This window comes from Myotis davidii, unplaced genomic scaffold, assembly GCF_000327345.1.
Source record: "Myotis davidii unplaced genomic scaffold, ASM32734v1 scaffold211, whole genome shotgun sequence".
Lineage (NCBI taxonomy): Eukaryota > Metazoa > Chordata > Mammalia > Chiroptera > Vespertilionidae > Myotis > Myotis davidii.
The window spans coordinates 1,608,019-1,621,179 of NW_006282523.1; the positions used below are offsets into that span (position 1 = coordinate 1,608,019).

Below are 13,161 nucleotides of genomic sequence, written 5' to 3' on the forward strand. Positions count from 1 at the left end.
CCCCAGTAAGGAGTGTGCAGGAGGCAGCTGATCCATGTTTCTCTCTCATCGATAATTCTCTCTATCCCTCTCCCTTCCTCTCTGTAAAAAATCAATAAAATATATTTAAAAAATAATAAAAATGGATAAAGGACAAAGGACACTGCCTGATCTCCTCGCAGGGATGGTCTTGAATGGCGGGATTTTGCTTGTCTGGTACAAGGGATGATCTCCATGGGCCCAAAGGGGCTGTGGGGCTGGCTCTGTCCTTCCCTAAAGGAGGCAAGGCCTCGCCCCAGGACCTGCTCTCGCTGGGCGGTACCAGGCGGCCACACCGTCTACCCTGCCTTCCTCTCCAGTTCCCAGGCCCTCCATGTACCAAGAATTCCAAAGCTTCCTTTGTGGACATCACCCCAATTTAATGTATACCTGGCTACACCAGAGGGACTGTACTTGGGGAAAAAAACTAGAATTATACGGGTGTGAAGCACGCCTCCGATCCCTACCTAAAGTTGAGGTTAAAGTGTTAGCTGAGTGAGCGTGAAATTGACGGGGCAGCCTGACACCACTCGGTGAGCAGCGTCCAGGCCTAGAGACCACGGGCCGAGTCTCCCTGACAAAACCTCGAACACTGCTCAAGAGCGTCCTTCACCTCTGCTCCCCAAAGGAACTGAGCCGCCAAGCCAACGCCGCCTGGGACAGGGCGCCCTGGAGCCCCGTCTCCGCCACAGCAGCCCAAAGGGCAGGACATGTGGGGCAGCCCTGGAGCCCACAACTCAACCAGATTCTCAAAACCAGGGGCTTGGTTTTATAACATACAATTCTTTTCCCTTGCGAGGTACAGAGTACAACAAAATTAGTCACTTTTATTTAAAAGAAACATTAAAAATAAGTGTGCAAAATTAAATTTCATGATTAAATACACATGAAAGGAACATGCATACTTGACACTGAAACCCACATACAAAGTTAGCTGATTACACGACAGTGAAAGAACTGGCAAACGGAGGACTTGCTGCTGCAGATCCTGTTTGCTACCTGAAATCAAACCTGCAGCGAAGTTTCTTCAAAGGGGATTTGAGAACATCAAAAGCACTGACACTGAGCCCACAGCCTGTGTTACCCAACGGTACAGTTATGTGCCCTTCACTTCAATGTTAGTGTGCAGCTCTTCTTACAAGTGCTGGGGGAGAAAAGGTAGTGAGGCAGGAAGTGGAAGTGGCAGGGGAGGGCTCCCCGCTCCGCTCTGCTGAGATGTCAATGTTTCCCTTCAGATCCTCTGAGTGATGCTTTCTTCTGTGGCTCACTTTAAAGTGTATGCATTGCTGTTCCCTGCACACCGCTGGGCGTTTTCACCAGGAGACCCAGGTGATGCACAAGCGGCCTCCTCACCGGGAGGTCCCGTGTTTGCCTCGACTCCAACAGAAAGACAGGCTGCCAGCACGTGCGCACAGCCTAACCACAGGTGACAGTGGGCACAGGGACCACGGCGGGACTCACAGCTGTCGTTCTTCATGTTCAGATGGGAGAAAATTCCCTCCTCCTTTTCTAAGGCAAGCTGCTGGTATGATTATTCTACTCAAATCTGGTTGTAAGAACTAACATTTATAGATCTGTCCATTTCCCCACTATAGACTCAGTGAAAACAACGGAACCTGTTGACAAAAACAAATTTCTATGTGTCCATCCTTTTCTCAACCCAGCCCCGAAGTCCGTTTGGAGCCCCGCCTGCAGGTGGGCGGAAGCAGTGACCCAGCGAAGCTAGTGTCACGGCTGAACTACAGGAGCAAGCCAGCAGGCAGGCTCGGATGCTCGGAGCCACGAGTGTCCACGATGCTCGGGCGCTCATCCTCCCTTTAATACTGGAAATGCGCAGCCTTGCTTAGGAAACAGACAACCACATGTGGCTTCGAGACCAAGGTCCCCGGCGGTCCCTCCAGCCGGTCACCCACAAGGCCCCAAGGTGCCGGCACCAGCCCCAGAAGTTTGAGGGGCACACTCAGCACTTTGGGGGCACTCGGCCGTGGGTGTTGATTGCATTCTGGGTGAAGTCACAGCTTGTCGTCGGTCATTTCTAGAAACTGGGCGTAGACGTCCCGGATGCACTCCCCCTTGGGGTTGAACAGGAATTTGTAGTAGCTGCCGTCGGCACAGATTGCTGCAACAGAAGGAGACCATCTTACTCACGGTTCTTCCCGCAAAGTGAAAGCAAGCAGCCCTTGCTCAGCTGAACTGCAAAGAGCCACGCGGAGCACCAAGCAGTTGACTGTACGTGACTTTGTGGACGGCCAGGGCTCCCCATCCTTATTGAGCACATAGGTGGCCCGAGTTCCAACTGTTCTGGGAGTGCTGGCCGTAGGAAAAAACCCTCTCCGGTCATCAGTTAAAAAAACAACGGATCTGCCCCCAGGATTTCCTGGGAAACCTCGGAGGGCAGGGAGCTGGTAACATCTCACGTGGCTGTGCAGACCGAGGGGACACGGGGCCCCCAGCGGGCTGGGCTAGCGCAGCCAACACTGGAGCTGGGGGGCCTTGTCATTCTCGTCAGGCAGGACCACTTACCAATGACAGCGTTTGGCTCTGTTCCAAAGGCACAAATGCATGGAGAGCCTGAGGGAACCTGAAACTTGGAAAAACTCCACTTGGAACTGAAGTATTTTGGAAGGAAACTGGCTGATGCCAAACTATGAGGACAAGGAAGGAAAGAAAAGAAGTTACATTTACTTACCTTAAAGCTACAGCTCTGTTTAACATAGTCTTAGCCTTAATAATTTGAATTCTATTTTTGCTTTTAATTTTTTGTTTTTCACACGAAAAAACTAAGTCCTTACAAATGGCTTTATAATAACCCCAGATGCCATCAGCACCAGAAGGGACACAGGCTCCCGACTGTCACTAAATTTCTAAACACAGCGAACACGGACAGCCACGGGCATGCAGGACCGAGTGCCTGTGTCCTCAGCGGGCATTTTCTAAGGAGGGGACAGGACGTATGACGCCCGTTTCAGCATCAAATCGTCTGCACTGGTTTTCAAAGAATCAAAGGAAGGACCATGAAGAAGCCCCGCTGGGGCCTCACTGACTCTGCCCATGAAGCAACAGCGAGCCGTTCGTCTGGAACCGACCTGGACTGCTTATTCCTCTTCGGGTCTTCAGCAGCGAAGATGTGCACTGTGCCGTGGTCACTGGACACGCAGATGAGGGATGCGTCCTGGTTGAAGTTGATGCTGCAGAGAAATCGGACGACGCTCGGGTCTCATGTGGGTGCCAAGGAGCCCAGCCCAGCCCCAGCCCCAGCCCCAGCCCCAGCCCCAGCCCCAGCCACAGAAAACGAGCTGCCACCTTGGCCGTCCCACGCTCAGGACGGCAATGGACGGACCGCCCCTCCTTGAACGAGCCCACAGCACTCGCGACCACAGAACTCGGGGTCAAAGCACAGCACCCCAGTGTCACAGCACCCCAGTGTCACAGCAGCCTCTCCCTGGGCACAGACACGCTGGCTGCTGGGGACAGGGAGGGCTTCCTGCAGCCCCACTGCAGCCCCAGGGCCTGAGGCTGCCCCACACGCCCCTGGGTGAGAAGACCTCCACCTCTCCAACCACCCTGCTCCCTGCAGGGCAGGCTACCCCTTGGGAGGTGGATGGGTTGGGGAGGCGCCGGCTCTGCGGGAGGGGCTGAGAGCAGACAGACAGGAGAGCATGCTGCCACCACAGGCCCCACAGGCACACGCACTACGTTTATATAGGAACTACATTCTGAACTCCCAGACCCAAATGCTGCTCAGCACCTACAAGAGCCGCAGCTGCAAAGAACGGAATCCTGCCCACCCAGGGGTCCAGCACCTCAGTCCTGCCGACACCAGGGCGTGGCAGCAGCTACGATGGAGAAAGCAGCTCAGACTCCAGAGGCGGCTAAGTCATTACAGAGGAGCCAACAGGTCTCCAGCATTTGCCATAAAATACCCCAGAAAAATAAGCTGGGGGGAAGTGAAGAGGTAAAATAAAACGGGACAATACTGATAAATGCTCAAGTAGGGTGAAGGTTAATGGTAATTATAATACTCTTTCTACTTTTGTATATATTCCCATAATAAACGTTAAAATTACAACTAATACAATGAGCCAACACGTGCCCCCCACCAACACAGCATAGCCGCCTCCTGCCTGCTGCCCATTTCAATGCACCACCCACGCAATGCCTTCTCTCGGCGGAAACGCGGTCACCTTACCAGTAAATATTGGCTGCTTGAGATCCTCTTCGTAGCTCCTGGATTAAATGCCCTGATGAAGTATCAAATATTCTTATAAGGGTCCCCTTTGAAAAACAGTGAAGTGTTTCATTATCAAAGATTCACAACGTTTTAGTTTTTTCACCGAGATCTATTCACAAAACCACTAGCCCTACAACCGTCCTCCCAAACTCACCCACATCATCTAAAACCCGACGTTTCCCTCCACTATTCCCAAGAATGGGTTGGTGGCTCTTTGATGCGACAGCTCTAGGCAAGGGCCAAGGGGTGAGGGAGACTTGGGACCCTTGACTGACCCTGGGCATCTGCTCCCTGCAGTCAGTCACCCAAGAGCACATGGAGGCCAGGCTGACCTGTCCCTTGAGTGCCGTCAACTCATGTCTAAAGAAATGGCACCCTCACTGTAACCCCCACAGCCAGTTAGGAAAAGCAAGGCTGCAATTCTGCCCACAGACAAGGCTGCCCAGGTCCAATGACTTCTGAACCGGCCATGTCAACGACCACTTGTTTTCTGTGAGGTCGTAGGGGTGGGTGAGCACCAGCAGGACCACACCCTCCAGGGCAGGGACACACCCTTACTTTTTCAGATGCAGTTGCAATTCTTGTTCCCTGCAGGTTGAGAGCAATGCAACTCAGAACGCCCTCGTGGGCAGGAATGTCCACAGGCGGCTTCTCGGTGCTGGCCAGATCCACGAGCTGCACGTGGCCTGTGTGTGTCCCGGGGAAGGCCAGGAGGGAGTTGTTGCTATTCGGGCACAGGACACAGAGGCCTAAACAGAGACAGAGAAAAACCGTCAAGGATTCAAAACCATCTTCAAAGCCTCCGCTTTCCCACATGCAAAGCCTTGTCCAAGGAAAAAAGTGAGAATTATTTGTGGGTTTCCATTTATATCAGAATCAAAAAAGGGTACCAGGGGGCCAAGTGAAGCTACCTCCCATGAGACCTTCTCAAAACTGTAAACATTTGCTGAACTTATTGAATAAACTTTATCAAATGTCTGTCTTCCATGGTGTCAGGCACTGAGAATGCAAAATTGTGAAACGTGAAAACCGCTCCATTAACAACAGCAAAAGAAAACAAAATACTTAAGAATAAATTCAACAACAGAATTTAAGACCCTGTTACACGTTGCAAAGGAAAACCAAAGTTCTAATAGGTGGAACTACACTATGACCATGGATTGGAATCTACATTCACAGTTAAAATCTCCCCAAGCTTTTTTGAAGAAAGAGACAAGCTGATACTAAAAGCTATAAGGAAAGATCCTGGAATAGCAAAAAAAATTTATGTAAAGTAAGGACAAGTTTGGAGGACTTATACCACCTAGTTGCCAGAAATATTTTAAAGCTCCAAAAATCAAGGCAGTATGATGCTGACATGACGGCAGAAACACAGCTCACTGGAACAGACTAAGGAATCCAGAATATTCTTACACTTAATCTGATTTTTAAAAGTATGTTTTTATTGATTTCAGAGAGAAGAAGGGAGAGGGAAAGAAAGAGACATCAAGAATGAGAGAGAATCATTGATGGGCTGCCTCCTGCACGCCCCACACTAGGGATTGAGCCCACAACCCGGGCATGTGCCCTGACCTGGAATAGAACTATGACCTCCTGGTTCCTAGGTCGTCACTCAACCTCTGAGCCACACCAGCCAGGCACACTTAATTTGATTTTTAATCAGACTATATCAAGAATTCTTTCCAGTCAGTATTAAAATGAACAATTTTAAAATGGGCAAAAGATCTGAAGATACTTCACACTAAAGATACACAACTGGCGATAAAGCATGGAGACGCTCCCGTCCCAAGTCCTCAAGGAGATACCACCACACCTCGAACACCATCTAAAGTTAAAAGACGGACAATACCAAGTGCTGGCAACTGGAACGCTCACAGATCACTGATGGAGTACAAAATTTGCTAGTTTTCTGTAGAATTAGATGTGTATTACAATATGACCCAGCAATTACACTCCTCAGTATTTATTCAGGAGAAACGAAAAATGTATCCATACAAAGGTTTGTTTATTTTTAAGTTTTTTATTTATTGATTTCCAAGAAAGAGGGAGAGAGGGAGGGAGATTAGAGAGAGATTGATCTGCTCTTCCACCTATTCACGCACTCACTGGTTGATGCTCCTTACGTGCCACAACCTTAGAGCATCAGGATGAAGCTCTCACCAACCGAGCTACCCCGCAGGGCTCCACACACAGATCTGTATGTCAACACTCACAGCAGCTTCTAACGAGTAACAAAGCCGGCCACAAGTCATCTTGCCTCCAGAAGAAAAGAAAAGGAAACGCCTCAGAATTTAATAAAAACACAGATTCCAGGGCCCACCCAGAGCTCCTGAATGGCTGACATCTCCCTGGAGCCCTGTGAGGGCCCCTGAGTCTGATCAAGGGACCACTGCCTAGGAGGCTGGCCGCAGAAGGGTCACCCAGGAGGAAGTAGAGCAGTGGTTCTCAACCTGTGGGTCGCGACTCCTTTGGGGGTCCAACGACCTTTCACAGGGGTCGCCTAAGACCATCAGAAAATACATATATAATGACATATTGTTTTTTTGATTAATCGCTATGCTTTAATTATGTTCAATTTGTAACAATGAAAAGCATCCTGCATATCAGATATTTACATGATGATTCATAACAGTAGCAAAATTACAGCTATGAAGTAGCAACAAAAATAATTTTATGTTTGGGGGTCACCACAACATGAGAAGCTGTATTAAAGGGTCGCGGCATGAGGAAGGTTGAGAACCAATGAAGTAGAGGGAGCAAGTGCCCCAACACACCTCAGGACCACCTCCCGCAGCAAAGCCCTCAGGCACACCCTCTGAATCTCTTACCTTTAGGGTTATAGCAGGTTTCAAAGACGTGCAGTTGGTGGGGATTGTGTGTGAATGTAAACACCTTAATCATAGAGTCCAAAACAACCACAATTCTAGAAAGAAAGAAAAAATAGATCAGATTTCCTCTCCCCAAAACAAAACTCAAATATTATGGGATATTTGCTCTTATCATTTTGAACCTTAGAAACTCTAAACACCATCAAAGGATTATTCTTGCTTGAGCCCAGGGTCCTGCAGGTCTTTGGGGCAAGTCACAGGAGCAGCCTGAGGGTGAGGTCAGCTCCGAGGAGCAAACGCCTCTCACCTGGGTAGAGGCTGGCTAGTGACCTTTCTGAGATTTAAAGAGATATTAGCATCAACTGGTCCACCTGGAGTAAGAACCACGTAGAACACATGGGGCTGAAACGACAGGTTTGTGCTTTGAGGCAGGTCTGGATACTTTAGAAATGCCAGAAAGTGGGAGGTCCTGGATTTGGCTCCACTATTTGCATTACTAAGGGTCTCTGGAAATAACACACCTCAGACTGCAGGGATGACATTCATCTTGTTCATGTCTTGTTCTCCACAGCCGAGTATGTAAACCACATCAAATTAAACCCAAACTAGGGAAGCTTTGTTCTACCTTGCTACCCACAATACTGCCCTAAACACCCTGAAGGCAGCAGCTGAGAAAGAAACTGCTCTCAACAAGGAGAGACACCATCTCCATACGGAGTTTCCAACTATTCCTGTACCTCCAAAGCGAACACATGTACTGCGACAGCTTTTCGAAAAGCTGGTTCCAAACCTGTGTCTTCCGTCAGCACCTGCTGGATGGAGACAGCGCTCCTGAGTACTGAGAGCCACTGAGGGCAGCGCCAGGCCGAGACAGGTGCCTTTCATCTATGCCCGACCCTTGACCCCTGACCTCGAAAGGACCATCGGAGGCCAATAAAATTCACCGCCTTCCTTGCAGTAACATAAATCATCCTATGTCCTTTGGATCATAAACCACAGTCATCACATTTTTTTTCCTGTCATACATTCATGAGGCTTCCATTTATTGTATCATGAATTTTTTAAAATTCTTTATTGTAGTCATCATATTTCAATACATCATTTTCCTGAACACTTTCTTCCTTCAACATAAAAGTATTTCAGCCACCTTCTGAGAAAGTGACTATTCCACTTTCAGAAATTGGATACCAAACCTACCTATCTCGCCGCAATTTGACTGCCTTGACTTCTGTAGAAAATTCTATTTCAATAACAGTCTTCTTTTTCAGGTCATCCCAGATCATCACTGAAATATCAGAAAGAATGGGTGAACACAATACTAAGCAGGCTGCTCTGAAGGGATCCTACACCAGTCAGCTGACCAGGCAGAGCTGGTTCTCTCCCTCCCAGGTCTAACCCACCCCCTCAGGACTCGCCTGCTCCTTCCCCTCCCCTCTGTCAGCACTCACAGCCCCGCTCCCAGTCACAGGTGCTTTGCTCTCTGCTCTGACAGCCCTTGCCCAGTGCTCGGGCGGATCTCACCCCACCCTCTTTCTCGGTGCTCAGAGTGAATGTGCAGGAGCCTGGGTCCACTGCACTGTGAAACCGATGCAAAGCCCAGGGCCAGGCTTCTCCAGGACGTGCTGGGAGTCTGCACCCCAAGGGCTGAGCTTCCTCACAGACAGCCTCGGGGTCGAGCACGCTGACCAGGAGTGTGGGGAAATGCCGGGGAAGGCGGCATCCAGCCATTTCTATCTTCTCTACTCAAAAAGCCACCTTTGTTCCAGAAACCTCTCAGTTAACAAATCTCTGAGTGGGCTCCCCGTAAAGGGCAACAACGCACACTAGCACTAGGTGTAACAACTGCCTGTCAGCCTTCCAAAACCCACGTGTTCATAACCTTCTGGACACTCTTACTCTTGTGATTCAAAAGCAACCAAATACCAAAAAGTCTGTAATTCAAAACAAATGCAAACTGTCAACCAGACAGAATTCTGCAGATGAACAATGCCAATCAAGGGTGTCAAAAATCTGGGGAACTCGCCCTAATCGGTTTGGCTCAGTGGACAGAGTATCAGCCTGCGGACTCAATGGTCCCGGGTTCGATTCTGGTCAAGGGCATGTACCTTGGTTGTGGGCACATTCCCAGTGGGGAGTGTGCAGGAGGCAGGTGATCGATGTTTCTCTCTCATCGATGTTTCTAACTCTCTATCCCTCTCCCTTCCTCTCTGTAAAAAATCAATAAAATATATTTAAAATAATCTGGGGAACTCCATTTTCAGAAATGTCTGGAAATGGTGTGATGAAGCCCCAGAGGCTAGCCCTTTGGACTACCCAGAACCACAGGGGGATCGAATGTGGCCACAGACGCAAAGATGTTCTCAAAAGTCCAAGAAGCTAGTACACGTGAGACACAATTATTAAATACACGATGACTTTACCTTTGTTGGGAGGGTATTTTGGCTTCTTTCCACCACCAACTAAAGCTAAATAGTTGCAGCGGAATAACATTTCAACATGGCCAACTCCTCCTTCCAGAAATTCTGAAATGATATTAAAAAGAAGTTAGTATGTATATTTTATAATTTTAAAAAAAGGAAAAAGAGGTGAAACTAACAGTTGGCATTTGACTTTAATCAGCAACTTAAAGCATCTAGCTCCCATCAGAGATGAGAATGGTGACTGAATAGGAAAATAATTAGCTACGAGCTAGACATCTCTCAGCATCCTGTCATCCATCAACTATCTTCATGCATAAAAGCTGAGCACGTGGCACCCCAAGAAGCCAATATGGCAAAATATGACATATCTAAATTCGTATTTTATGGCATAGCAAAACCTGTAAGCTGAGAAAGCACGTTAAACACTTTAATGCAAAAACCGAGTTTTTAAACATCATTTAAACACTCCTTCCACTAAAGTTTGAAATGCTCAAAAATGTTCATAAGCTATATTATGAGGAACATATACATCAGGTTTTCAATGTCCTCCTGGACAGAAGACAGTCTCTCTCAGGAAGGTGAAGCGAGCCCCAGTGAGAAGTGTGGGGGCTCAGAGAAGCAGGTCCCCCGACTGTGCTGACTGTCAGGGAGCAGGGCTGCCCCACTCCACTCCTTCTCCCCAACCTTGCTCTCTGGTCTGAAATGACTGAGCTCCTGGTTAGTGAGAGCACAGCAAAGGGCAAGTGAGGAACCAAAACCTCTAGAAATTAGACATCAACCTAAGAATCAGCTCCTACCTGTGCAGTCACAGCTGCACAGATGTGTGGTGTCTTTCTCTTAGCTTATATTTTAGATTCTTCCATGCCTGTTATTATTTTGTTCTCTTTTATTGCTGCTAGTAATCAACTCTTTAACTCCTCTCCATGATTCTGAGTCAATTTAAGTAAAAAGTATCCTGAAATTTGCAAGTTAAGCTGTTTCAAAATATTTTGTAACTATTTATCTGTATAAAGCAGTTGTCTTAATTCACTATCAACCCAAACAAAATGAACAGATGTCAGATGTGTGGGCGACTAAAAGGAGTCTCCCAGCAATGCTGCTGGCTGCAGGTGGTGGGGGCACACGCTTGCCCAGAGCTTCATGTGTGCCCAGCACTGATCTGTGCGTTACCTGTTCCACCTCATTCCTCCTCACAATAACCGTAGGCAGTTGTCCTCCTTTTACACATAAAAAAACTGAGACCCAGAGAAGGCGAAAGCCTTGCCCACGGTCACACAGCAACCCGATAAGGGTCAGAGCCAAGATTCGGCTGTAAGCAATGTGGGTGGTGTAGTCTGGCCCTTCATTACCAGGCTACCCTGTCTCCTCCAATAAATGAAAGTTACAGACATCAGCGTACAAAATAAATTCCTACATATAAAGCACCACTTACTGGTTTACATACCAGGCTGTACATAAGATTTCCTTTGACAAAGGGGTTCCACTATTTAAAAAAATAAATCTGAAAATGTGGAGTATTGTTAAAATGAAAGGGGGCTGTTTAATGGAGCACCAGGATGCAGTAACTTCCTCTCACAGATGAGAAATTTCTGGCATCAGAAAATGTAACTTGTACATTGAATAAAAACCACAACTACAACTGCAGGAGGAAAAAGGATCTTTCTCTCTTCCTAGGATTTATCTGAGATCGGTTCATCCATGGGGCAGTGCTTGATTCTCCCATCAGGATCAAGAAACACTAAAAGCTTAAGAAAAATATGTAGGAGAAAAAAAACAAATTGAAAAAATTCTATCAGTAAATTTAACATTTTTCCTGTCAAATGGGAAAAGGACTACCATTATTTTATTTTAATAACAGAATTCCTGATTCCAGCTTGTACTCCATGAAAACATAATTTTATTGCTACAGATATTTCTAAGTTGGTCACTCACTAAGAGTTAAGAGTCCCATCTGCTGTAATTAAACCCATCATGTGAGTTCTCTACAACGTTACCTTCACCGAGGGGTGAAAATGGTCTAGATCAGTGGTCGGCAAATTGCGGCTCACGAGCCACATGCGGCTCTTTGGCCCCTTGAGTGTGGCTCTTCCACAAAATACCGACTTCTGCGCATGGGCCACGAAGTTTCAATCGCACTGTATGTGCGCGCCTGCCCGCACGTGGTATTTTGTGGAAGAGCCACACGCAAGGGGCCAAAGAGCCGCATGTGGCTCGCAAGCCACAGTTTGCCGATCACTGGTCTAGATCAACTACACCTTGTTCCTTGAAGACAGATTCTTCAAAGTTGACAATTCACTGGAGAAATCACTTGGGCCCATGCCCACGACGACACCACTGTATCCTGGCCCTGCACAGAGCCAGGCACCGTAGAAGAAGAAAGAAAAAGAAAGGAAGGAAAGGAAGGAAGAAAGAAAGAAAGAGAACAGCTCCATCCAAGTTGATGGAGGACCATGGACCCTATATTTACTTCTCAAAACCAGCTGTGTCCATCTCTCCCTTCCCCCGCTGCCTCCTCCATCTACAGGATAAAATATAGACTATGAGGGTCGGAAAGGAGAGAAACCATGAAATGTTGGTTACTTATTACCTTGTTTCTCTTTTTCTTTTAGTGGGTCGGTGTTATAGACTCGGAATCCATTTTCCATCCCACATGCAAAACATCCTAAAGTGAAAGACACATTAATCAGCTGCTGCGTCTAGAGAAAGTGGCCACTCCTAAGAATGCCAGCAGATGCACAGACCACACAGACATGGTTTGCACAGGCCACAACCACTTCCCTGTGGGCAGTTATTAAATGACTAGAGGCCAGTGCACAAAATTCGTGCGGGGGTGGGGGGGGGGCCCTCATCCAACCTGCACCCTCTCCAATCCAGGTTCCCTTGGAGGATGTCCGACTGCCAGTTTAAGCCCGATCCTGGCCTAAACCAGCAGTCGGACATCCCTCTCACAATCCTGGACCGCTGGCTCCTAATTGCTCAACTGCCTGGTCACCCCTCACTGCCTGTGTGTGTCGGCCTGATCACCCCTAACTGTCCCCCCTGCCGGCCAGGTCACCTCCAACTGTCCCCTCCCTGCCGGCCTAGTCGCTCCTAACTGCCCCCCCCACCCCCCCCCCCGCCAGCCTGGTTGCCCCTCACAGCGCCCCCACCGGCCTGGTCACCCCATGCAGCCTGCTGTTCAGTTGTCTGGTCATCCCTCACTAAGCCCCCTAACAGCCTTGTCATCCCATGTAGCCTGCTTGTTCAGTCATTTGGTCGTCCCTCACTAACCCCCCTGCCGGCCTGGTCGTAGGCAGCCATCTTGTGAGGGCGTGAGAGTTAATTTGCATATTACTCTTCATTATATAGGAAGTGCACATCCTAGCACAACAGTGTCATTTGTCATCCCGTGCCTATTTGATTCCCCATCAGGGCACATGCCTGCGTTGCGGGCTTGATCCCTGGTAGGGGGCATGCAGAAGCAGCCCATTGATGTTCTGCTATCACATCTACCGTATTTGCCGGCGTATAAGACGACTGGGCGTATAAGACGACCCCCTAACATTTCCACTCAAAATACAGAGTTTGTTATATACTCGCCGTATAAGACTACCCCCTCTTCCGCACACCTTCCACACACCAAATAAAAGGTAAAACAATATCAGATTTGATTTTAACATTTTAA

The 13,161-nt window shown here is 48.2% G+C and overlaps 1 protein-coding gene across 1 annotated transcript in view; it reads right to left on the reverse strand.

The window, feature by feature from the left end:
• Positions 1-818: 818 nt before the first annotated feature.
• Positions 819-13,161, reverse strand: part of WDR45B (WD repeat domain 45B) — a 36,896-nt gene continuing 24,553 nt past the window's right edge. The window contains exons 4-12 of the mRNA XM_006753032.2: positions 12,085-12,160; positions 9,498-9,599; positions 8,275-8,362; positions 7,078-7,172; positions 4,808-4,998; positions 4,208-4,293; positions 3,105-3,206; positions 2,542-2,663; positions 819-2,137 (exon numbers count right to left, since the gene is read on the reverse strand). Of these exons, the coding sequence (XP_006753095.1) occupies positions 2,031-2,137; positions 2,542-2,663; positions 3,105-3,206; positions 4,208-4,293; positions 4,808-4,998; positions 7,078-7,172; positions 8,275-8,362; positions 9,498-9,599; positions 12,085-12,142 (951 nt within the window). The 5' untranslated portion in view covers positions 12,143-12,160 and the 3' untranslated portion in view covers positions 819-2,030. The remainder of the gene's footprint in view (positions 2,138-2,541; positions 2,664-3,104; positions 3,207-4,207; positions 4,294-4,807; positions 4,999-7,077; positions 7,173-8,274; positions 8,363-9,497; positions 9,600-12,084; positions 12,161-13,161) is intronic.